Source organism: Dendropsophus ebraccatus, chromosome 15, assembly GCF_027789765.1.
Source record: "Dendropsophus ebraccatus isolate aDenEbr1 chromosome 15, aDenEbr1.pat, whole genome shotgun sequence".
Classification (NCBI taxonomy): domain Eukaryota; kingdom Metazoa; phylum Chordata; class Amphibia; order Anura; family Hylidae; genus Dendropsophus; species Dendropsophus ebraccatus.
The window spans coordinates 18257143-18283303 of record NC_091468.1 but is presented as its reverse complement, the minus strand read 5'-3'; the positions used below and the strand labels follow the sequence as shown (position 1 = coordinate 18283303).

At 41.6% G+C, this 26161-nt stretch overlaps 2 protein-coding genes across 2 annotated transcripts in view; one reads left to right on the top strand and one right to left on the bottom strand.

The window, feature by feature from the left end:
• Positions 1-1113: 1113 nt before the first annotated feature.
• ABCG8 (ATP binding cassette subfamily G member 8) lies at positions 1114-18850 on the bottom strand. The gene is made up of 13 exons (XM_069954407.1): positions 18641-18850; positions 15031-15135; positions 14664-14814; positions 13490-13728; positions 13206-13338; positions 9586-9855; positions 8614-8776; positions 7760-7861; positions 6341-6540; positions 5343-5419; positions 3293-3560; positions 3067-3194; positions 1114-1824 (listed from the first exon to the last, which is right to left on the bottom strand). Exons 1-13 carry the CDS (start codon positions 18698-18700, stop codon positions 1687-1689), a joined length of 2034 nt encoding a protein of 677 aa, XP_069810508.1. The 5' UTR covers positions 18701-18850; the 3' UTR covers positions 1114-1686.
• Positions 18694-26161, top strand: part of ABCG5 (ATP binding cassette subfamily G member 5) — a 24338-nt gene continuing 16870 nt past the window's right edge. Inside the window, exons 1-5 of the mRNA XM_069954408.1 lie at positions 18694-19052; positions 19167-19310; positions 22706-22827; positions 23417-23553; positions 23636-23734. Coding sequence (XP_069810509.1) covers positions 19222-19310; positions 22706-22827; positions 23417-23553; positions 23636-23734 — 447 coding nt within the window. The 5' untranslated portion in view covers positions 18694-19052; positions 19167-19221. The remainder of the gene's footprint in view (positions 19053-19166; positions 19311-22705; positions 22828-23416; positions 23554-23635; positions 23735-26161) is intronic.

Genomic DNA, 26161 nt, shown 5'->3' with positions numbered 1-26161 from the left:
GAGGGGCTTCTGGGGAACAAGTAGATGGACCTATCTCTATGCTCATGCTAGTGGCAATATGACTTGACATCTTGTCATCTCGGCACTTGCACAAACAGTCAGCCACAGGGACATAGTGAGTGTTAAAACTAGATATTAGGAGGCCACTCTAGCTTAGAGACCCACCGTGGGATTTATCTGTTCAGCTGTGGGCCAGTCTGAGTCTGCAGGGGGGGCGCCTCGCTGTATATATATATATATATATATATATATATATATTTTTTTTTTTTTTTTTAATTAAATTACATGCATAAATTATTTTTTTATATGTATGATGGGCAAGAAATGGAATTCAGTTCAGTGCACTAGCTTTAATTGCTAACCAATATATTTGTATCATATTGTGTTCTGATTGTAGAGATAACCCCCAAGGTCAGTAATAATCGGTGTGCCCTGAAGACTGTGTACTGTAAGTAATAAGTAGGTGAAAGGTTTCATCTGAGAAGTTATTGTAGGGCACAAAGGTCGGAGGTATTATCACCTCACAGAATTGCCAACATATTCACTGCTCCAGTAGTCTAGTAATGTGTTACTATAATAGTAAACTGGGTATCAATTCTTGGTTGTTCATATTAAATGGTCACTGCCAACAAACTGCATAAATCAAAAGTACAAATGTATTTAAGAAACTTTGTACTGTATATTCTACTTTTATCAAAAAATCTCAAGTCTTCTAGTATTTATCAGCTTCTGTATGTCCTGCAGGAAGTGGAGTATTCTCTCCAGACACAGTGCTCTCTGCTGCCACCTCTGTCTATGTCTGGAACTGTCCAGAGCAGTAGCAAATCCCCATAGAAAACCTCTCCTGCCTTCCAGACAGGAAATAATACACCACTTCCTGTCAGACTTACAGCAGCTGATAAGTACTGGAAGACTGGAGATTTTTGTAATAGAAGTAAATTACAAATCTCTGGCACTTGCTGGGCCCAGTTGATTTGAAAGAAAAAAAAAAAAAAAAAAAAAAAAAATATATATATATATATATATATATATATATAATATTATTATTATTATTATATTTTTTTGTGAACTACCCTTTTAAAGAGTAAAGTGACTAAAAGTTAACTCACAAAATGCTTTTGAAAAACAAGACTTTTATTAAGGACTGTTGACCCGCAACAAAAAAATTTCACAGCCCTCCGGGGGCACATAACACACCTGCAAATTTAAATTATTTAGTTACATAGGCAATTCTTTTTCATTATACAACTGTAATGCAGTCAACAGTTTAACATAATACTAACTGTTTTGGAACGGAAACATTAAAAAAAAATTGCATTTTAATAGAAACATTCAAAAAGTTCATCCATGGAAAATCCCTTTAAGGGGGCTACAAGTCCTTAAATCTTAATATTAGGGAAATATTAGCAAAAACTGAATGCCGAACCTATATAGTTCAGTCAGGCAGAAGCTGGAACGGTCTCCATGCCTTTACTGCCTAACATCATAACATAATTAGGATCCACTTTGCTTTCCTCATTTCTATAACAATAGAAACAGCAAAACTGTCTTTGACTCATTTCCACTTTTTACTATGGTGAACGCCAGAGAGGATGGATGATGGGAGCAGCCATTACTAGCTTGTCGCAGGATCGCCGCACAATGATGCCACCCTGGTCATAGGATGCAGTTGTGTCCATCCCAGCATTACCAGTCTTGGCTTGATTTCTGCTTTACGAACCTAAGGGATATGTAATATAATACAAGAAAGCCAGCGCTGATACCGATGAGTATAAGAAAGGAGACATACAGGGGGAAGGCATCCGACTCCAGGTTCTGGATAATCTGTGCAAATAGTAGGAAAGGGATTGTCAGTATTCATTACACAAAAAAGACCAAAAATTGAGTTTATTGATTGAGAGGTCTTAAAGGGGTTGACCTATTCTAAACTTTTTTCTAAACTGGGCAATATGGCACATAGAGTCACTTACTATTGTCACACGTTTTTGCCTCGGCCCCCCTATATGCTTAATGAAAAGCTCTGCCCTTAAAGGGGTTATTCACGCCATTTATTTTTTCTTTTAAATCAACTGGTGCCAGAGATTTGTAATTTAATTCTGTTTAAAAATCTTCCAGTACTTATCAACTGCTGTATGTCCACAGGAAGTGATGTATTCTTTCCAATCTGGGGAGCAGGGGAGGTTTTCTATGGGGATTTGCTACTGCTCTGGACAGTTCCTGACATGGACAGAGGTGGCAGCAGAGAGCACTGTGTCATACTGGAGAGAATACACCACTTCCTGCAGGACATACAGCAGCTGATAAGTACTGGAAGACTTGAGATTTTTTTTTTTAAAGAGAAGTAACTTACAAATCTCTGGTGATTTATGGCTCTAGTTGATTTGAAAGAATTTTTTTTTTTTTTTTGTGAACTGCCTCTTTAATCTCCCTTCCTCTCTCTCCCCAACCGACAAAGGTACCATCCATGACATGGTGCCCTGTGGAGGAGCCTCCTCCACTGAAAATAGTGCAGCACAATTCAGAAGGCCGAGTGTCATAATGGTCCCATGATCCCACACAGGGCCACATACCATGGATGGCATCTCCATCTGCTGAAGAGAGAGAGAGAAAATGTGTTGGCTAGTGATCAAAACATGGTCAGGCTATTGCTTTGCAGTTCCGCTTTTACTGACAGAGACCAGGATGTATGACAAGAAGTGAGGGCGGGGCTTAGCTAGTGCTATGCACAGGAGAGATAGAGAGCCTGAGCTGTGTACCTGCACACTGTGAGCCATCTCCAAAGGATGTACACAGTCCCTGAAAGGTAAATCAATGCTTACCTCTCATATCTTAACACTTACACTGTTCCAGCCAGCTGTAACTTTGTTCAGGAACAGCACTTTAAATCAATTTAAATTGGGGCGGTCTACCGGCACTTAATGACAGATCTCTCCCTATTTGCATGATTCAGGAAGCATATAACTAGTGACAGGTTCCCTTTAATTTTGAATGCATGTTATATAATTAAAAAACTACAAATTTCCTAACAACCTTGGTAAAACCAGGGTTTAATATGTCCACTCTCACCAGTTTCCCAGGAATTGTGATAGTGATATTTCGGACTTCGATTTGATATGTCAGATCTGTAAACTGAACTTGCATGAGTCCTGCGAAACCCCACCGGAGAAAAGAGACAAAGGAGATCCAATATGGCACTGCAAATAACAAGGACAAGGATAGGGATACGGAGAGCTTAATATCAAGGAAAAGGGAAGACAATTGTAATATTAGAGAATAAAAGTAAAGAACCTACCGGACCAAAGTGTGTCCAGTCTGATTATAAATCCCCCAGTCAGATAGGAAGCTGTAAAGATGGCATTACTCATGAAGGAAGAGATCTGTAACGTGGGGAGCAGCGCTGACATCCATAAGGCCATGGTACGACTACAATACACCACCAGCCACATCAGCAAAAAGTTTAAGAAAAAATGATCTACACCTGGGTTTAGATTTGCCAGCCAATATATCGGGACGCTGTAGAAAATAACAAAGGCGATGTGTTCTGGGAGCTCTCCGATGACCTGATAGAGAGATAGACAAAAATAGAAAAAAAATTGCAATAAAAAAATTGTCTTTCAAGGTTGGAAATTATTTAAATTCAAAAAGGCAGCGCCATCAAAGATCACAGGCCCATTGTGGTAGTGATGTGCGCTGATGTCAGTGGTCAGCCCTCTCCCCTATGAAGAGACTATTAAAGGAGAAATCCGGCCATAGCCAACTGCTAACAGTCGGAAGGGGAAGGGGAGAAAACAACGATCAGAGACTGTTTACTGCCGGACTGGCTCCGGAAACCTCGACGGAAGGCATTTCCCCCCTGAGTTGTGATGATGCCACAGTTTGGGAGAAAATGCCCATGCTGGCTAATGGACTGCCCACTCAGCTTTTAATTAACCCTCAAAATCCAGTTCATTGGGAAAGTTAAAGGGGTTGTTCACCAAAAAAAAAAAAAAAAATTAAATCAACTGGTGCAAGAAGTGCCAGATATTTGTAATGTACTTCAATTAAAAAAATCTCAAGTCAAGCCGTACTTATCAGCTGCTACAGGAAGTGGTGTATTCTCTTCATTATGACACAGTGCTCTCTGCTGCCACCTCTGTCCATGTCAGGAACTGTCCAGAGCAGAAGCAAATCCCGACAGAAAAACTCTCTTGCTCTCCAGACTGGAATAAATACACCACTTCCTGCAGGACATACAGCAGCTGATAACAGGGCCGTCTTAACAGCATCATAGGCCCCTGGGCAGAGGTGCGAATTGGACCCCCCCCCCCCCCCCGGCCGCCGCCATCAACCCCCCCCCCCCCATCTTTTATAGATGCCCCCCTGTTTTCCCTCCCTTATAGATGGCCCCCTGTTGTCCCCCCTTATAGATGCTCCCTGTTATATCCCCCCTTACAGATGGCCCCTGCTATCACCCCCTTATAGCTGGCCCCCTGTTGTCCCCCCTCCTTATAGATGGCTCATCCGTTATCCCCCCCCTTATAGATGCCCCCTGCTATACCCCCCTTATAGATGGCCCCCTCTATCCCCCCGTCTGTGCACAGCAGATTTAAGAAAAAAACAAAAAAAAACCCTCACCAAACAAATCGTTCCCCCGTCGGTTGTCTTCTTCTCCTCTCCTTCCCGCTGCTTCTCCGTTCCCTGGGGGTGTCTCACAGTCACAGCCGCGGCGCACACAGCAGGAAACTCAGTGTGCACCTAGGACGGTACTTCCGGTACGGCGGGGAGCGTCACCAACTCGCGCCCCCTGATCCGGAAGTCCCCGCTTCCTGCTGTGTGCGCCGCGGCTGTGACAGTGAGACACCCCCAGGGAGCGGAAGATCAGCTCAGGGCCTCTTGTGACCCCAAGCAGTGTTTTGCTTGCGGTCACAGGAGGCCCCCAGCTGATCCTCCGCTGAGTGTTTGGGGAGCAGTGCGGCAAGGGGGGCACGCGGCAGCACTGTATAACTGTCGGGGGGCCCTTCCCCTGACAGTCAGTGTGCCGCATCAGGGGGCTGGGGCCTACCTGTCCTCCGGTGGCCCAGTCCGACGCTGCGGGCAGGGGCCCCCTAGGATGCAAGGGCCCCCGGGCAGCCGCCTACCATGCCCAATGGGTAAGACGGCCCTGGCTGATAAGTACCATAATACTTGAGATTTTTTAATCAATGTAAATTACAAATCTTTCTGGCACCAGTTGATTTGAAAGAATTTTTTTTTGTGAACTCCCCCTTTAATTTTACTTTAATTAAAGTTCTGAACAAGCTTTATTCATGTAGTCACCAAAAGTAAAAAAAAACAAACACAAAATATGTAATAATTATAGTTACCTTAGCAAAAAAATATGGAGTAACAGAAAACAGTCCATCTTCCAGTTCATGGAAAAGCATCGCTCTCTCTGAATGGCCTGAAAGAAAATTATTTGTATTGAAATAATGTGTTTTTTTTTTTTTTTTTTTAAATTACCGGCAAGTGCATTTTTTTATACAGCCATAAAGTAAATTTCCACCTTCCAACATTTTAATTTACTTCATTGGCTCACAAAATTGGTGATGCTTGATATCACATTATCGATGGTGGCAACTCCATTACACAGCTCTGAATCTAAAGAACTAATATAAAACTATGACTGCCTGCAGCCACCACTAGAGGGAGCTAAAGAGCTAACTGCATGCAACTTATGCAGTAAATTCAATATAAGTAAAGTAGTAGTAGAGGCACCCATACACTTTAGACAAAAGTCCTCCAAATCTACGGATTTCACTGTGTTTGTCCAACTATCTAAAGTGTATGGAGGCCACGGGGAGATGTTGGTGGAAAAAAGGATCTGGCATGTTGGCTTTCAACTTTACACCCCTATCGTTCTGGGAGGCATAAGCCAGCTTCGAAACTGTCTGGCTGTGGCTTTCTGCTTCCTTTCCCATAGAACATTTAGCCCTGCCAAATATTCACGTGTATGGAGAGGATGGGAGTGATAACTGTTGGCTGAATGAACATATGGCCATTGGAGCTCTTATGGTCCCCCCTAAAGATGGCTGACTTTTTGGCTGTATGTGGAATATAAAGACACAGGCACATTGGATCAAGCCATGCTTGTAATCAAGAGGAATACAAGAATTTGTCCAACAGCCATCTCTACATGCATTATAATAAAGTACATGTAGCCGATATTAAGTATAAATCTTTATGTGTAGGACATTGGGTGTATGTACCTATTCAATGTTGGTTACACAAAATGTTACAAGAACAATACAATTGGAAAGCTGTAATGAGTTATATTAAAATGGGAAAAATAGAACATAAAATAACATAAAATTAAAATACTCACATTTGGCAACGACATCAAGGACAACGGCGAAGGGTGTGAGCGACCCTTTCATGAAAAGTAAGGCAATGGTGTCCTGTATAGAGAGCTGGTTTCCTCCTCGTCCATAATATAAAAATCCTATTAACAGCGCCATTAACACGGCCTCAAAACTATGGATGAGTAATGTGGTGAGATCACGGAAGTCGTTGGAAACATGGCGGCTACGGAGGGAAGAGAGTCCCAAAAAAATTTATTATCATCCAAAACAATCACAAAAATTAATAAGAATATTGGAATATTATGTCTTATGCTGCGTTTACACGGAAAGATTATCGTACGAATTTGCACGATAACGATCGAATTCGAACGATAATCGTACGTGTAAACGCAGCGAACGATCAAACGACGAGCGAGAAATCGTTCATTTTGATCTTTGAACATGTTCTCAAATTGTCGTTCGCAAAAAATTCGCAGATCGTTCCGTGTAAACAGTCGTTCACCGATTTAACCAATGTGCGAGACAGGCTTAAGAGATCGCAAAACGATCGCAAAACGATTTTTCCGTACGATAAATCGTTCCATCTAAACGCTGATCGTTATAAAAAAATAAATTATTACTTCGAAATCGTTAATCGTACGATCGGGCAAATTATCGCTCTGTGTAAACGCAGCATTACAAATCTCTAGGAAGAATAATAAAAAACTTGACTGACTGAAAAATAAAGGGGTACTCTGGCGCTGATAAAAAAAAAAAAAATTAATCATAAAAATAGGTTTTACATTTACCATCCCTCCTTAGTTTGTCTCTGTTTGAATTTCCCGCTGTTTGCAGGTCCCTGAAGCTCCAGTTGGTGGCTTCATTTTTCTTCACTTCCTGGTTTGGGCTTTCCCATGATGCACTTTGTCTCCTGTGATGTCTAACTGAATCTGTAAAACTGTTGGATGGCTTACATCTTGTTCAGCCAATCAGAGCTGAGCAACCTGAGACATCTGACAATGAGAGGCTAGCATAACAGGGCTTAGACCCACCTCCCTCTTGATGATGTCATTGTCACAAAATGGCTGCCACAGAACAGCCTGGGGTCAACAGTCATTAGGTAAGAATGAGTTTACTTCACTTACTGGTGGGGGATTAAGGGGGGAAAAGATAGGGAAGGGGGGCAGATAGGTGATTGAAGCATATTACAAAGTTATATAACTTTTTAATGTGTTTCAATTACTGGAGAAAAGCTTTTCGCTGGAGTACCCCTTTAATACTCTGGCCCCTGTACAACGTCAATGGTGAGAGAATGGTGGTTACTATGACTGGAGCCGAACTGGCCTACCGTAGTACCAGGGAATTCTTGGTTGGCCTATAATTCTGACACAATATATTGCCCCACATACTTTAGGGAGAGAAGGCTTCATATTGTTTTTACATCTTAAAATAGTGGAACGTACCTAAGTAATACTGCAAATTGATGAAGACCTTTAGGCAGCTCATCCACTTCGCTTGCATCTATCTTGATCACTTTTTCCATAGGAGTAGCGGGCAGATTAACACTGACAATAAAGAAACAGAGAAGAATATCAGGTTAATTCACACCATTACTACTCTATAGCCTCCTACGCGGGTCCCCATTAGAGATGAGCCAACCGGGTTCGGGTTTGAGTCGATCTGAACCCGAAAATTCGGTATTTGATTAGCTGGGGCTGCTGAACTTGGATAAAGCTCTAAGGTTGTCTGGAAAACATGAATACAGCCAATGACTATATCCATGATTTCCACATAGCCTTAGGGCTTTATCCAAGTTCAGCAGCCACCGCTAATCAAATACCGAGAGTTTGGGTTCGGATCGACTCGGCGGCGTCTGCAGACAGCGGATGTACAGGAGAGTCGCGATAAGTATGCCGGACCACAACCAGTGCTGATGGTTAATATGCAACTGCTGTGTGATCTGCAAACTGACCGCACGGTCATCTCTTTTGTGTGGCCAATGCTGAGAGTTTCTGAACGATCAGTCGTGCAATGGCCGTTTTCTCCGTGCTCGACTGTGGCGGTAAGCTGCATTACCAGATACAGCCACTGCAAAAAGTATGGAGCTGTGTCTGATAAATTATTGAGAGGCTGAAGCACTGGGCCAAGTGCAAGTACTACGTCAATCAGCTGATCAGTGGGGGTGCCCCTGGTTACAGCTAACCAATGTGATATTGAAAGCCTATCCTAAGGATAAAAAAAAAGCATCATAATTACTATTACTAAATACTAATTACTATTTACTAATTACTATTTAGTATACTATTTAGACACATACCACGTCTCACTTGATGGAAGCTCCCTACTCCCATCATTGACTTTCCAAAGAAAATCATCAAAGTCTCTGACTTTTTCCATGAAAATCTCTGCCAGGGACCTGGTCCTCTCCAGTGTTTCTGATTCTTCCTCTTTGCTTCGGTAGTTGACACTGGTCAGATCAACTGGTAAGGAAGAGAGTAAATGGTTAATTTATCTAAACTGTATATTAAAGTGTCACTGTCGTTTGGTTTTTGTTTCTTTTGTTGCAGAATACAATAGTACAGGCAATTTTAAGAAACTTTGTAATTGGGTTTATTAGGCACATCTGCCATTATCTGCATTCAAAAAGACTTTCCCCAGGTCCCCCCCTCCCTCCTCTCTCTCATTCACTGCAAATGTTCATGAAATTATGTCTTGTTGCATCGGACACGCCCCTGTCTGTTCTATAAAGAGGGGAGGGGGGAGGAGAGAGATTAGTCGCCAGCAGAGAGCAGAGAACAAAGGATTACATAGTGAGAGCTGTGTGAAAGCCGGTATTCAGAGGTCAGAGAGGTCAGTGCTGACTTCAGAGGAGAGAGTCTGGGGAAAATTAACTCTTTGTTGTCCTGTTTTGGTGCCTTATGTCCCTCAACCCCTCCCCTCTTCACAGACAATCATGAAGACAGGGGGAAGAGCTTCAAACTGCTTTTTCATTATAAAAATGCATATTTTTTGGCTAATAAACCCAATTACAAAGTTTCTTAAAATCACCTGTACTATTGATTTCTGCAAAACATTTAAACGACAGTGACACTTTAAGTTTTCTAAAAGGTCTCAATAGTTTGGGTGCTCCGGGGAGCTTTAGGCTTTCTATATAATGAATACCTGGATAACCTGGATTCAACCATGGTTCGGCATACCGTATGTCCTAATACAACACAATCTGTATAAGGGTGCTATCATTACAACAAAAGCCACTTTGCTTGTGGACCATTTGTAATAACCAACTTACCATAGAAATCTGCAGGGTTGCTATATCGAGGACATGGGTAGCCTATAGATGAGAAGTACTGGACCATGTCCTTTGCTGTTCCAGAGTAGATAGTGGCTCCTGATGACAAGAGAAGAACTAAATTGAAGAGCTGGAATATGTCAGATCTGGGTTGGTGGATAGACAAAAGAACCAATCGGTTTCCCCGGGCCAGTCTGGACAAGGTTATTACAAGGTTATGTGCCGTAAAACTATCCAGGCCGGAGGTGGGCTCATCCAATATCAGAATGCCTGCAAAGAAGAAGAGGTGAAATATTAGAGGAGCTAGAGGGAACTACACTATACATTTCCCCATTGATATAAAGAATAACTTGAGAAAGGGAAAACTTAACCCGTTCTTTCCTCTTGGATGATGTAAAGAACATGGTCCTCCCTGGTGTTACGTTGTAATGGTGCATGTTTTGTGTATATACAAATATCATGCAATATACAGAAGTATAAGAAAGACCAGGCTGTTTATATCACCCATACATTACAGAGGATATACTAACCACTTTAGAGGGGTTACCTAGGATTAGGGAAAAAAGCTACTTTTTTTTTCCAAAACAATGCCATCCCTGTCCTCAGGTTGTGTGTTGTATTGCATTTCAGCTCAATTCACTTCAATGACACTGAGCTGCAAAACCACACACAACTTAAGGATAAAAGTAGTTCCATTTTTAAAAAGAAAGCTGTGATATAGCTGCCTTCAGGAGACTGGACCTGGATACAGTAAGTATAGCTGTTATATAGCTGCCTTCAGGAGACTGGACCTGGATACAGTAAGTATAGCTGTGATATAGCTGCCTTCAGGAGACTGGACCTGGATACAGTAAGTATAGCTGTTATATAGCTGCCTTCAGGAGACTGGACCTGGATACAAGTTAGTATAGCTGTTATATAGCTGCCTTCAGGAGACTGGACCTGGACACAGTAAGTATAGCTGTTATATAGCTGCCTTCAGGAGACTGGACCTGGATACAAGTTAGTATAGCTGTTATATAGCTGCCTTCAGGAGACTGGACCTGGATACAGTAAGTATAGCTGTTATATAGCTGACTTCAGGAGACTGGACCTGGACACAGTAAGTATAGCTGTTATATAGCTGCCTTCAGGAGACTGGACCTGGATACAAGTTAGTATAGCTGTTATATAGCTGCCTTCAGGAGACTGGACCTGGATACAGTAAGTATAGCTGTTATATAGCTGACTTCAGGAGACTGGACCTGGACACAGTAAGTATAGCTGTTATATAGCTGCCTTCAGGAGACTGGACCTGGATACAAGTTAGTATAGCTGTTATATAGCTGCCTTCAGGAGACTGGACCTGGATACAGTAAGTATAGCTGTTATATAGCAGCCTTCAGGAGACTGGACCTGAATACAGTAAGTATAGCTGTTATATAGCTGCCTTAAGGAGACTGGACTTGGATACAGTAAGTATAGCTGTTATATAGCTGCCTTCAGGAGACTGGACCTGGATACAGTAAGTATAGCTGTTATATAGCTGCCTTCAGAAAACTGGACCTGGATACAGTAAGTATAGCTGTTATATAGCTGCCTTCAGGAGACTGGGCCTGGATACAGTTAGTATAGCTGTTATATAGCTGCCTTCAGGAGACTGGACGTAGATACTGTAAGTATAGCTGTTATATAGCAGTCTTCAGGAGACTGGACCTGGATACAAGTAAGTATAGCTTTTTTTTATAATAATAATAAAAAAATGTAAATTGCAAATATTTCACATCTACTGGTGATTAAGATTTTGAAAGTTATTAGGACTGTGACACTTTAAGGCAGGGGTCCCAAAACAATGGCCCGCATGTGCCCCCCTCCCAAGGCCATTTATCCTCCCCCGCTGCACTTCCAAAAAGGGCACCTCTTTCATTGGTTGTCAATGAGAGGACTCCTCAAAATATTGCACTGTGTAAAGGGATTAGATCTTAGTTTTTGTTTTATAGTCCTGCCCCCCAACAGTCTGAGGGATAGTGGACTGGCCCCCTGTGTAAAAGGTTTGGGGGCTCCTGCATTAAGGGATTGTCTAATGTAGAAAATTCAGAGTAATAAAAGGTAGTCTCCCGTTCAGAGTCCTCATCTATTACCAGAGTATTGAGAGGCTACAAAGAGTATTTCTTGAAGTCTTCTACATTTAATGAACAGTGCATTGATTTCAATGTGTAATACATCATTTCCCCTGTGGGGGTGCTGCAGGGAGATTTAACATCTGTCTTTCACCACAGACTACAGCTAATCATTAGGGGACTTAGCAGAAGAACACCCTAAAATCAATTTAATATCTAATTTCTTACTAACACTAAGAGAAAGAAAGAAAAATTGGATGTTATATGAATAAAATACAAAACTTTGCAGTATGCAGCTGAGCATTCTGGGAATGTATTGTTCTTGTGTGGTAGCTCTGTGACCGGTCACCTGTTAATGTAGCTCAGCCGGTTATAGTTCTGTCATGACGCCAGTGCTGGTTCAGCACACAGGTGTGATGGTATACCTGCATGTTGTATGTGGCTGGCTATACCCTTCCCCAATGGTCGGTGACCTGCCGGGTTGTGATGGGTCATTGGGCGCTTATCACAGTGGTCTGTAGTGGAGAATACTTGAAAGAAGAAGAATACTTGTGCCCGTGTTTCAACCTTTGTTGCTATACCACCTTTTGCCCTGCAGTGTCGAGTTACCCATCCTATCATGGTTTCACAAGCCCAATTCCTAGTTAGCTCAGTGTCTGAAGTTTTCCGGTGTCACCAGCTCTGTGAGATAGAGTACATAGGCTCTTGGCTGCTTTGCTCTATCCGGATCAGTTCCTCTGCTTTAGGATACTGTCCTGCACTTTTAGAGATGTTCACAGTGTGGGCTGGGGTGATCTCTGACTTGTCCTCTTTGTAGGTGTTTAGCACTGCATCATAGGTAGAAGTGTTGCTTTAGAAAAGAAAGTCTCTGGGGGAGATTTATCAAAGGGTGTAAAATTTAGACTGGTGCAAACTGGCCACATCAACCAATCACAACTCCTCTTTCCTTTCACCAGAGCTGGAAGCTGAGCTGTAATTGGTTGCTGTGGGCAGTTTGTACCAGTCTAAATTTTACACCCTTTGATAAATCTCCCCCTCTGTGTTCTCCATAGGTGTAAACTACAGCTAGTCTGTCCTGGACAGGGAACCTGGCAGAGCTCAGCAGGGATGCCTGATCTGTGTGTCTTGCTCCTCAGAGAAACAGAAAGGAACTGACTATGTGTGGTTCTACACTTCCTTCCCCCATGTGACAACTTCCTACAGGGTGTGTGTAACAGCTCCTGTGAGTGGTGGAGAAGAGAGTGCGAGAAGAAAGAATGATAGAGATAGGTAGAGAAGAACAGCAACTCTCATTGGTGTACAAAACTATATACACAACAATAACCCTTAGCTTACCCCAGCTGTAACACATATATACACAAATATACAAACTACTTACATCTAGTGGCAAAACTTTTATATGACTTCATTACCACTTCACTTTGAGATATCAGGCTTTTGTGAGGGGTGTTCACAGTAGAAACACCCATGATGGGACACCACACTTCCAGTACAGTATTATATAAAGAATGTAATACTTACCAGGATTCCACAGTAGTTGTACCGCAATGCTCACTCTTCTCCTTTCTCCACCAGATACCCCTCTTGTGTACTCATTCCCCACTTTGGTGTTTGCACATTGTCGCAACCGAAGTTCTGCTATCACGTCTTCCACCTTTAAAAAAAAAAAAAAAAAAAATTGAAATTAAATAATTAAATTCAAAACAATTAGTTATAGCGGTTTGCCAGTTAATTCCGACACACTAGTCAGGCAAACTATTCTATCTATACAGACTTATAACCATTATTATAAACGTTTTATTCACCCGTTTTTGCCTCTGCTGTTCCGAATACGATCTTGGAAGTCGAAGTTTGGCGATGAAGGACAATGTTTCCCGGACAGTCAGATGTGGTAAGAGCTGGTCATCTTGCCGCACATGAGCCACCATTTTCTTTACCAGCTGCTTGGTGCTCAGCTTCCCGTTAATAAGGATCTGACCTGACTTAATCTTCCCTCCTTCATCTTTACATGTGATAATGTCCAGCAATGTCGTCCTCCCACAACCTACAAGGACAGACAATAAATTGGAGGATATTCCAGGTCATATCTAATAATGATTCTGTATGGACTCAATAAATTCAAATGATGCCATTTTTCATGTCATATTACAGAGCTACTTTATATATAGAGCTAAAGGGGAATTCTGCTCAAACAGAACTTTTCAAATGTTGCTGCCCATGGTGAGACTAACAATTCATTCCATACTAGTCATTATCTATCCAGTCCCCTTTCCCTATTTCTGAGCTGCTGCTTTCTGCTGAAGACACAAAAATCTGTGCGTGAGCTTTTCTCTTATCTCCCCCTCCTCCCCCCTCCCTTCCGATATGGCTGATGTCAAAAAGTCCATGGTAAGCTTTATCTGCAACTTTGTTACTTCTTTGTAATGCTGAGAGAGTTAATCTGAGGTCAAGTTGCTGTTGAACTCACTGTGATTATCCCTGCTGGCATTACAAAGTTGCAGAAAGGGACTTGTTTACATCAGTCCTCTCAGAAGGGAGGGGGGAGGAGGGAGAGACGGAGAGAAGAGCTCACACACAGATTTTTTTTCTTCAGCTGAAAGCAGCAGCTCCGAACTGGGGAAAGGAGACTGAATAGATAATAACAAGTATGGAAGGAATTGATAGTCAGCTACATATGAATGCCTCCTCAATGTGATTATCACATCAGAATAACACACATTTATACAAGATGTTTGATACCAACGCATTTCTGACCCATCTGTCATGAACACAAGGGGAAGATATATAAAACATGGTGTAAAGTGAAACTGGCTCAGTTGCCCCTAGCAACCAATCAGATTCCACCTTTCTTTTTCCAAAGAGTCTGTGAGGAATAAAAAGTGAAATCTGATTGGTTGCTAGGGGCAACTGAGTCAGTTTCACTTTACACCATGTTTGATAATCCCCCCCCAGACCCCCCCAGACAATCAGACCTCCTACCTGAGTTTCCAATGATGGCCAACATTTGTCCACTGGTGACTTTCAGATTTAGGTTGGTCATTGCTGACATTTGGGCCCCCTTATTCCATTCCCAGGGCATTTTAAACTCTGCCAACTTCTCGTACCATGGAATCTGAGCGTCTAAATTGACCTTGGAGACGAAATCATAAAAATCATAAAAAAATTCAATTTAACAATAATTTTCTAGTAGGTTTTACACAATTCCGTCACATTTTACAGCAATGACAGTAAAGTGTGCATCACTATCCTTATGGTCTTACAATACTCTGTTCTGCCCACAAATAAAACCCATGGTAAAGCCCCATGCCCCAGTCACTGTACATTATAGATATTACTATAGGGTTACCTGGTAACATAGATCTTTAACCTCCAGGACATTTGCGGCCCCTGAGTATGTGAAATACAAGCTATTGTCTTCTTCAGGAACGAATAAATCATCTTTCACGTCAGACTGAAAAAGAGGGATGTACGCGGTTTATTGGGGAACCTGATACATGAGAATACAGTTGTGCCTTGGATTACGAGCATAATTCGTTCCGGGAACATGCTTGTAATCCAAATCATTCGTATAGCAAAGCAAATTTTCTATGAAGAAATAATTGAAACACAGACGATTCATTCCATAATCCAAAATAAGGTAGGTTCTGTATCACTGAAGGACACTGTATCAGCAAAGAAGGGGTTAGTCAGTTAAAGGGGTACTCCAGCAAAAAAAATTTTTTCAAATCAACTGGTGTCAGAACGTGCCAGAGATTTGTAATTTACTTCAATAAAAAAATCTCCAGTCTTCCAGTACTTATCAGCTGCTGTATGTCCTGCAGGAAGTGGTCTATCATTTCCAGTCTGACACAGTGCTCTCTGCTGCCACCTCTGTCCATGTCAGGAACTGTCCAGAGCAGCAGCAAATCCCCATAGGGAACCTCTCTTGCTCTCCAGACTGGAAAGAATACACCTGTTCCTGCAGCACATACGGTAGCTGATAACTACTGGAAGTGTTTTTTAAGTGTGCGATCCTACAGGATCCACAGCAGATCTGATGGTGCAGATTTGATGCTGTGTTTAGTTATTTAAATGAAATCTGCTGCAGATCTGCAGCAGAAAATCGGCTGCAGATCCGCAGCAGAAAATCAGCTGCGGATCCGGTAAGTGTGAACGTACCCTTAAAGAAGGAAATAACACCGGTTGATTTAAAAGATTTTTTTTTTTGCTGGAGTACCCTTTTAATGAATAACAGCTTTGTAAACACTCCACATTGTGCTTCCATTAATTTAAAATTAACGTAACAAACTGAAGGAAGATCTTCTTACAGCAAACATATTATAATTTCCAGCATCTTCTCTATGATGCCTGCATGTAGTTATAGGGGAGTGTAATTGTCATGAACATTAATTTGATGTCCGTGGAATGCCTGTTTTTTAAGACACTAGGAGGGCGTACGTCAGCCACATCCTTAGCTAGGCGGTCGGAGGGTGGGGCGTGGCAAGGTGGGGAGGAGGCGTGTCCTTCTCCCGCACCTGATTTATTAAAGTTTACTTCGGGAAAAAGCATAAACCAGGCAAAAATCTACACTTGCTTTAGAGCAGGTATAGATTTCGGAGCGGTTCGGCCATCGATACAAAGCGGTGTGTGCCTCTTAGTAATCCGGCTAATTTTAAAAAGCAGACGCCTTTTCTCTCTCTCTTTTTTTTCTCAACACATGTAAATATAGCCTGGGTGCTGATCTCGGGCCTCCTATTGTAATGAAGAGTCAATAAGGAGTTGTGCCTCAGCATTTATGCCTCACTCTGGCACACCTCAACACTTCCTCTTCCTCATGAATAATCAATGCGGACCGGCCATTGAGGACTGATCTGCAATCAGATATAGTTAAACCTCCTAACCTGTGTTTGAGCTGTGGTCTATTGGTAAATTACCTATCTTTGGTGCGATTCCCCTGATGGAAATGTAGCTGTTTATTTTTTTATTTATTCTCATTATTGTATCATTTTTAATACAATGATGAGAAAAATAAAATGAAATACGTATATTTTCTTTTTATCAGGGGATTCGAACCAACGAAAACAAACTGTTGCTGATCTCTAGACAAGTGAATTTTACCCCTAGACCACAGCTCATACACTGGGAGTCTTAACTATATCTGATTGCAGATCATTCCTCTGTTGGCAGATACTGACTGATCCAATCAATCAATACAATCCACGGACAAATTATTAAAAGGCAACATGCTCACTAGGGGACTGCAAACGTCAGCACCTCAGTTAGGGCCTGGGGGCTGACAGTTTCCCTTTAAAATGACTATGTCCATAACCTGCTTAGTCTCCTATCCCAGTACACTAAACTTTGGCTGCAGTTACATCTCCTGTGTAAGATATGATATGCCGGATACAGAGAATCACCTGAGGTCTCCCCTGCTCACACTACACTATGTCCTATAGTGCTATAGTACAATGTCTTACAGGCTATTATATTCTATTGTAGTATATATTATCAGCAAAACAAAGATTACCACATAATAATAATAACCCCACGCAAACAGTAAATAGTCAGCCAGTCCTGCCGTAACCAAATGTATCTGCTGACTGCTGCAGTATCTCAGGTGTGTATAATGTTCTGTCGTATTTATGGTGTATATTATAATGTTCTTCTGTATCTCAGGTGTATATAATGTTCTGCTGTATCTCAGGTGTATTATAATGTTTTGCCGTATCTCAGGTGTGTATTATAATGTTCTGCCGTATCTCAGGTGTTGATAATGTTCTGCTGTATCTCAGGTGTATATTATAATGTTCTGCTGTATCTCATGTGTATATAATGTTCTGCTGTATCTCAGGTGTATTATAATGTTTTGCCGTATCTCAGGTGTGTATTATAATGTTCTGCTGTATCTCAGGTGTGTATAATGTTGTCGTATTTCAGGTGTATATTATAATGTTCTGCTGTTTCTCAGGTGTATATAATGTTCTGCTGTATCTCAGGTGTGTATAATAATGTTCTGCTGTTTCTCAAGTGTATATTATATAATGTTCTGTTGTATCTCAAGTGTATATTATATAATGTTCTGTTGTATCTCAGGTGTATATAATGTTCTGCTGTATCTCAGGTGTATTATAGTGTTCTGCTGTATCTCTGGTGTGTATTATAATGTTCGACTGTATCTCATGTATGTCATGTGTGTATTATAATGCTCTGCTGTATCTCAGGTGTATATTATATAATGTTCTCCTGTATCTCAGGTTTATATTATATAATATTCTGCTGTATCTAAGGTGTATATGATATAATGTTCTGTTGTATCTCAAGTGTATATTATATCATGTTCTGCTGTATCTCAGGTGTATTATAATGCTCTGCTGTATCCTAGGTGTATTATAATGTTCTGCTGTATCTCAGGTGTATATTATATAATGTTCTGCTGTATCTAAGGTGTATATGATATAATATTCTGTTGTATCTAAAGTGTATATTATATAATGTTCTGCTGTATCTCAGGTGTATTATAGTGTTCTGCTGTATCTCTGGTGTGTATTATAATGTTCTACTGTATCTCATGTTTGTCAGGTGTGTATTATAATGCTCTGCTGTATCTCAGGTGTATTATAATGCTCTGCTGTATCTCAGGTGTATTATAATGCTCTGCTGTATCTCATGTTTGTCAGGTGTGTATTATAATGCTTTGCTGTATCTCAGGTGTATTATAATGCTCTGCTGTATCTCATGTTTGTCAGGTGTGTATTATAATGCTCTGCTGTATCTCAGGTGTATTATAATGCTCTGCTGTATCTCATGTTTGTCAGGTGTGTATTATAATGCTCTGCTGTATCTCAGGTGTATTATAATGCTCTGCTGTATCTCATGTTTGTCAGGTGTGTATTATAATGCTCTGCTGTATCTCAGGTGTATTATAATGTTCTGCTGTATCTCAGGTGTATTATAATCCTCCATAGCTCTGCACTTACTCTTACAGAAGGAAATCTCCTCGGTCTTTTCGTTAATTCAATGCCGCTGCTGTCGTCCATCCTGGGCCCCGTAATGTGACATACAGTCCCCTATATCCAGCTATATCCAGACCTAACCTCTGCAGAACCTCTTAGCTCTGACGGCGGCACAGACAGACACCAGCAGTTCTCCCCAGCTGTATTATAGTGACACACACCCTCAGCAACGTAAGGTCGCCTAATAAACGGCCCGGCTTACGGAGATCCAGTGTGAAAGTCTAAAGTATTATCAGATAAGATGTATCACTTCTCAGCCGGCTCAGTCCATGGAAGATAAAGCCGCCAGCAGGGGAGGACACCGGCACATGCAGGACGAGGCTTACCGGGACCGGCCATACCCAGGTTATTGCAGGAATTCTCTCTATAGGTCCAGGTTAGTGGATAGGTGGCATCGCCATTGCCTTCTATGGGGTGGTATATATGGAATAACATCCATTATGTGTATAAATTATATATATAATAATATATAACGCTCTGAATGTTACAGATGAATATTACCATCTAGACGTATCTAAAAAAACTAAACACAACGCTAAAGAACAATGGATGGCGGCGAAGACCCAAGTGCAATAAATGCAGAACAAGGATCCAGCTGCAGTATAAGTGTACACAACATCTGCTATACAGTCAGGTAAGAGGGTCAGCAGGTAGTAGCTACTATATGGGATGAGCATGTACATGGCCTCATATAATGCAGCAATGTCATTACTCATGTGTATTCATTGGATATTTAAGGTTACCAAGGTTACTACCATTTGGTTAACTTTTATTCATTTGAAGTGACGGAATATAAAAAAAAGAAAGAAGAAAAGAAAATTCCACCATAAGATTTATTTTTAATGTTTTTCTTTATATTAGGATGATTGTGGCCATACCAATCGTATATATATATATATATAGTTTTTTTTTTTTTAAATATGTTACTACTTTTGTGCATTTTATTGAAATAATTTTTTTTTTATACCACTGTATTTCGAAGGCCATAGCTTTTATTTTTTATTCTTTTTTTTTTAGTAATTTGTTTTCTGCATAGCTGTATCAGGGCTTGTTGCTTTGGGTTGAGCTGTAGTCCTCAAAGTTGCCATTTTGAGGTACATATAACTATATATATATATATATATATATATATATATATATATATATATATACATACATACAGTGGTGCCTTGGATTATGAGCATAATTTGTTCCAGGATCGTGCTTGTAATCCAAATCCACTCTTAAACCAAAGCAAATTTTCCCATAAGAAATCATTGAAATGCAGACAATTGGTTCCGCACCCTAATAATAATAACAAAGGAAACAAACATTTAGAAGCAGCTGAATATGTGATATTATAAGTTACTGTACAGTACAGCAATCAGCATGTGACCTATAATGTCTAGTATGTGCATAAACCTGATTATACAGCAGCAGTTTGTAGATACAGGATGGAGCTGCAGATCTCCATAATGCAGTAGTGTAGTACAACAAAGGTCTGTGTGGTCACATGACAGCAATGGGGAAGGGGGTGTGTTCAGCATAGACCAATCAAGAAGTTAGAATCACAGAGCTGTGCAGGAGGACTGTGAGAGAACCTTTTCTATACAGCAGTGTGTATAGCTGGGTGTAAGTGCAGGCACATTATAGCAGGAATGGAGAGGATGGGAAACACAAGGACTGACAGAGACTGCAGGGAGCATGATGGAATAAGCAGGGCAGATGTGGACACAAACATGCAGCATTCTGTCCGGGGAGAGAGGGGTTACAGCTATGATGAGATTACTTCCTCAGTCCAGCGAAAAACAAACAGGTCTTGATGGAATTTTGCCATACAATTTTTACTATGATCGAAACCTAATTTAATGCCTATGCATCTGTTAAAGGGGTACTCCGTTTTCAAATCAACTAGTGTCAGAAAGTTATAAAGATTTGTAAATTACTTTTATTTTAAAAATCTGCAGTCTTCCAGTACTTATCAGCTGCTACATATCCTGCAGGAAATTGTTTATCCTTTCCGGTCTGACACACTGTTCTCTGCTGCCTCCTCTGTCCATGTCAGGAACTGTCCAGAGCAGGGGAGATTATCTATGGGGATTTGCTCCTGCTCTGGCCAGTTTCTGACATGGACAGAGGTGGCAGCACTGGAAATACGCCACATCATGCAGGACATACAGCAGCTGATAAGTACTGGAAGACTTGAGATTTTTAAATAGAAATAATTACATCTCCTGCTGATTTTACATTTTGAAAGTTATAATGACTTTCAAAGTGTCACTATAATAATTATAGTGACACTTTAAGCTATGAAATTATATTTAAAAACATCAAAATAATATGAAAATTTTATGTTTCGGAATAAATAGTTTCTCCTTCATCCAGCGCTTCGTACTCCTGTGTCATCTGGGGTCGGAGTTCTTTCTCTATCTCTCAACTGCAGTAAACCTCTGTATAAACTAGACTTTGGTCTCCGCTTTGTTTATATGGATGTGACCCTGACATCCAGTATTATTCCTGGTATTATGTCCAGGTAAAGTCTACATGTGCATACTTACCACCAGCCGTGAGCATCGACCCTTCTGCATGTTTATATTGTAAAGTAGTTCCAGACATAGAACCCAGTTTGTCTTGGTGTTGGACTTTACCTGTTCTCTCTGTCCGCTATTTATAATCTGTTTGCTAAATATATGGTAAAGGCAAAGTAGATAAAGTAGTAGACTATAGAGTAAGGATGCAAGGTCCTAACAATAGAACATTAAAATGAGCAATAATATATGATGTACATAGGAATTAGGCCAAGGAGAAAGTATATTGGTGTATTTACTTACATATTCACAATCATGGTTAGGCAGAGGTTGTATGCTTTTCTTATGTTGCTGCCCATGGTGAGACTAACAATTCATTCCATACTTGTTATTATCTAGCCGGTCTCCTTCCCCCAGTTCTGAGCTGCTGCTTTCTACTGGACTCCCATCATAATCACAGGAGTCTTGGCACGCCCCCTGAGCTGGGCCAATGAAAATACAGCCGCAGGTCCAAATATGGTCTGTGCAGGTGGCATATATTGTCAGGACCGTACACCCCCATTGTCAGGACCATACACATAAATTGTCAGGACCATACACATACAGTGTCAGGACCATACACATACATTGTTAGGATCATACACATACATTGTCAGGATCATACACATACATTGTCAGGATCATACACATACAGTGTCAGGACCATACACATACATTGTTAGGATCATACACATACATTGTCAGGATCATACACATACATTGTCAGGACCATACACATACATTGTCAGGATCATACACATACATTGTCAGGATCATACACATACATTGTCAGGATCATACACATACATTGTCAGGACCATGCACATACATTGTCAGGATCATACACATACATTGTCAGGATCATACACATACAGTGTCAGGACCATACACATACAGTGTCAGGACCATACGCATACATTGTCAGGACCATACACATACATTGTCAGGATCATACACATACATTGTCAGGACCATACACATACATTGTCAGGATTATACACGCACATTGTCAGGATTATACACGCACATTGTCAGGACCATAAACATACATTATGCCATTCTGCGCGAGGCCCCCCATTCAAACGGATAGCAGGCAGGATTTGGCGGTGCCCGTGCCGATTCCGTAGTGTGAAAGGGCCCTTGCAGAGCAGGGACTCTGGTCATTATGATGGAAGTCCTGTACAGTAAATGGCATTGTTATGGCCATGCTGCTCCACGATCTCTGTACAACGAATGCATTTTGTATCATGGCCCAAACTGAGAGCAGCCACTTCAGGTCATCAGACCCACAACTGAACCTGTATTTGAAGCCATAAAACAGAAGCAAAGAGGTTCCTATGACCCCATCTAATTCAGTAGCTTAACATACATTCATTCTGTATGTCCACTGTGACGTGGAGTTCGCTGGACTGAATGTAAACGCTTCAACTATAATATAAAGAATTTACTTTGTACAAATGAAGATTTTTTTTTCTCTTCTCAGTGAACGGGTCGGACCATGGTGGGATATACAATCCTATTACAAAAAATGGACAAGGCAGATTTTAAGGGATGTTTCTTTTTACATGGAAAGTGGTCAGATTATGGCAATACTGGGAAATTCTGGTGAGTAGAAAAAAAAAACTTTTTAGTATTTGAAGGGATACTGTCCCATCCCCCCCCCCCCCCCCCCCCCTTACTCTGTGTGCGGTTCTCTGCACCATCCACAAGCTTAGCTGCTGCACATTATATACCTGTATAACACTTGTCTGTGTCTACTTTCTGCTCTAAAATCGCTTCATTTCATTGAAATTTCATTTCATTTTCAGTTTTGCCCCATCTGCCTTAGGAGAGGGGATCAAACTGCTACAAAGCCCCGCCTAGGTGACACTGCCCATCGCACAGAACTCTACATACAGTCAGGGGGTCACAGTATCACTTTAAATCTCAGAATCTACTTGTGTCACCTTTCACTCTAAGAACCTGATATTAAGGAGCAAGTGTGCGCAGACCTGTCAGGAGTGGGGAGGAACTGGAGGGCTGCGGGGAGCAGCGGGGGATCCTTGGATCATCCGGGTGGCCCATAGAAGAGAGTGTTACTATTGTAGTTTTTAAGACAACGAACGTCCACCATTGTAGTGATCTGGGGTATTTAGAGGTCACCATTTTGATCTCCTGAACAATAATGAATAAACCCAGGTAATTTTCCCTTTAGGATCTGGAAAGACGACTCTTCTGGATGCAGTTTCTGGAAGAATAGGACATAAAGGAACATTGCTTGGTGACGTTTATGTGAATGGGTCCCAGTTAAAGAAGGAACAATTCCAGGACTGCTTCTCCTATGTCTTACAGGTATCATTGATAAGAAGACTGTATGCGCAGACAATATCTGTGTATTGCTTTATATATTTATTTTCTTCTCTCCATTTTGCAGCACGACAGTTTACTGCCCTACCTGACCGTTCGAGAAACTCTGACCTACACTGCAATGCTGGCGCTACAGAAACACTCCAAGGAAGCCATTAGAAAGAAGGTTATTATCGTATTTATTTCTCAGTTTACTGCGGGTAGAGAGGAAAGGGATAAAGAGGATATAATGCAAAAACTGATTCCATTGGAGCACTCCCCCCCCCCCCCCAAACAAAAATGATAATTTAAAGGGGGAAAATTTAATATTAACCCCTTAACGGCAAAGGGCATATATGACCCCGCTCTGAACCGCTGCAATCCCGGGTGACGCGTGTAGCCCGGGACCGCGGCTATTAGCGGGCACGGTCCGATCGCCATGCCCGCTAATCAGGTAATCGAATGCAGCTGTCAAAGTTGACAGCTGCATCCAATTACCGGATGCAGCACTTCCCTGGTGTCTAGTGGCGGAGACCGCTCCCCCTGGACGCTGTCCCGGAGGAGCGATTTCCGTATCTTCAGCCGGCCGGGGACTGCCCCAAGATGGCGCTGACCCCGGCTCGGCACTCATTTGTTTTCGGCTGCAGCAGCCGAAAGCAAACAAGTGCCGATCTCATTGATCTTTGCTGTATAAGTATACAGCAAAGATCTCAATGAGAGATCAGTATACTTATACTAGAAGTCCCCCAGGGGGAATAACCCTAACCCCAGGGGGAATAACTCTAACCCCAGGGGGAATAACCCTAACCCCAGGGGGGAATAACCCTAACCCCAGGGGGAATAACCCTAACCCCAGGGGGAATAACCCTAACTTCAGGGGGAATAACCCTAACTTCAGGGGGAATAACCCTAACCCCAGGGGGGAATAACCCTATCCCCAGGGGGGCTTCTAGTATAAGTGTAAAAAAAATAAAGTGTTGTTGTCAATAAAAAGCCCCCTCCCCTAATAAAAGTCTGAATCACCCCCCTTTTCCCAGGTTATAAATAAAAGTAAACAAATAAATAAATAAACATGTTTGCTATCACCGCGTGCGAAATCGCCCGAACTATTAATTAATCCCATTCCTGATCTCGCACGGTAAACGGCGTCAGCGCAAAAAAATCCCAAAGTGCAAAATTGTGCATTTTTGGTCGCATCAAATCCAGAAAAATTGTAATAAAAAGCGATCAAAAAGTCATATATAATATAATGATATATAATCAAGGTAACGATAGAAAGAACACATCATGGCGCAAAAAATGACACCTGACACAGCCCCATAGACCAAAGGATAAAAGCGCTATAAGCCTGGGAATGGAGCGATTTTAAGGAACGTATATTTGTTAACAATGGTTTGAATTTTTTACAGGCCATCAGATACAATATAAGTTATACATGTTATATATCATAGTAATCGTAACGACTTGAGGAACATGCATAACAAGTCAGTTTTACCCCAGGGCGAATGGCGTAAAAACAAATACCCCCCAAATAAACAAAATGCGCTGCCAGGGACAAACTCAGGGACTCCGATCCTCGTCCTCGTTTGCTCTCCTACAAATAAGAGATTGTCTCCTCTGATTCCTCTGGATCAACAAACTAGATGGCCATATGTCTTTCTTAAGCCATACAATCTAAGTTACTATGATACTGTACTGGAGTTCAGGCAGCATGAAACTCTTGATATCATATCCATATCATAGAGAGCCATCAGACCCACATCCATATATCAATATATCTATATATAACATAGCACCTGACTCCCATAATATAGCTATATGGCTTTGATAAACGTATGGAAAGTTTTCTGCGGCACATGTCCGTTCCGTCACTATCTAACCTCATAAACCAAAGGTTACTGTAGTAGAACAGATGGTGTACGGCTTCTGAACGAATCGGAGCTGATGGGAAGGTTTTATCTATGCAAATAGCTTATTCTATACTTAAAGGGAACCTGTCACCCCCTGTGCCGGGGTGACAGGCTCCCGACCCCCCGTTAGAGCCCCCTATACTTACTTAATCCCGCCGGGTCCCGCTTCTGGAGGTGGTCGGGTGATGAAGATCTCAGCCGCTGCAGCCCGGCGCGCGCGCTGAGAGATGAGTCCAACGCTCATAGAGAATGACGGAGCGCTGGACTCTCCTGTCATTCTCTATGAGCGTTGCGCCGGGCTGCAGCGGCTGAGATCTTCATCACCCGACCACCTCCAGAAGCGGGACCCGGCGGGATTAGGTGAGTATAGGGGGCTCTAACGGGGGGTCGGGAGCCTGTCACCCCGGCACGGGGGGTGACAGGTTCCCTTTAAAAACACAGATATGATTTGTAAAAAGTTTTTGCAAGTTTGAAGTTGAAAAAATGCAACGTCCATTGTAATTTGTAAGCTTATCAAAGATTGTAGCAACAGACAGGTTGTAGGCAGAGAAAGGGGTTGACTGGTACATCTTGGATGCACTGTATATAATGTAGGAAAAACGTATAAAAAAAGGAATATATATATATATATATATATATATATATATATATCTGCTGCAATCATATGTTGAAGTTCAGGAATCATGAACACCTTCTGCAGTCAC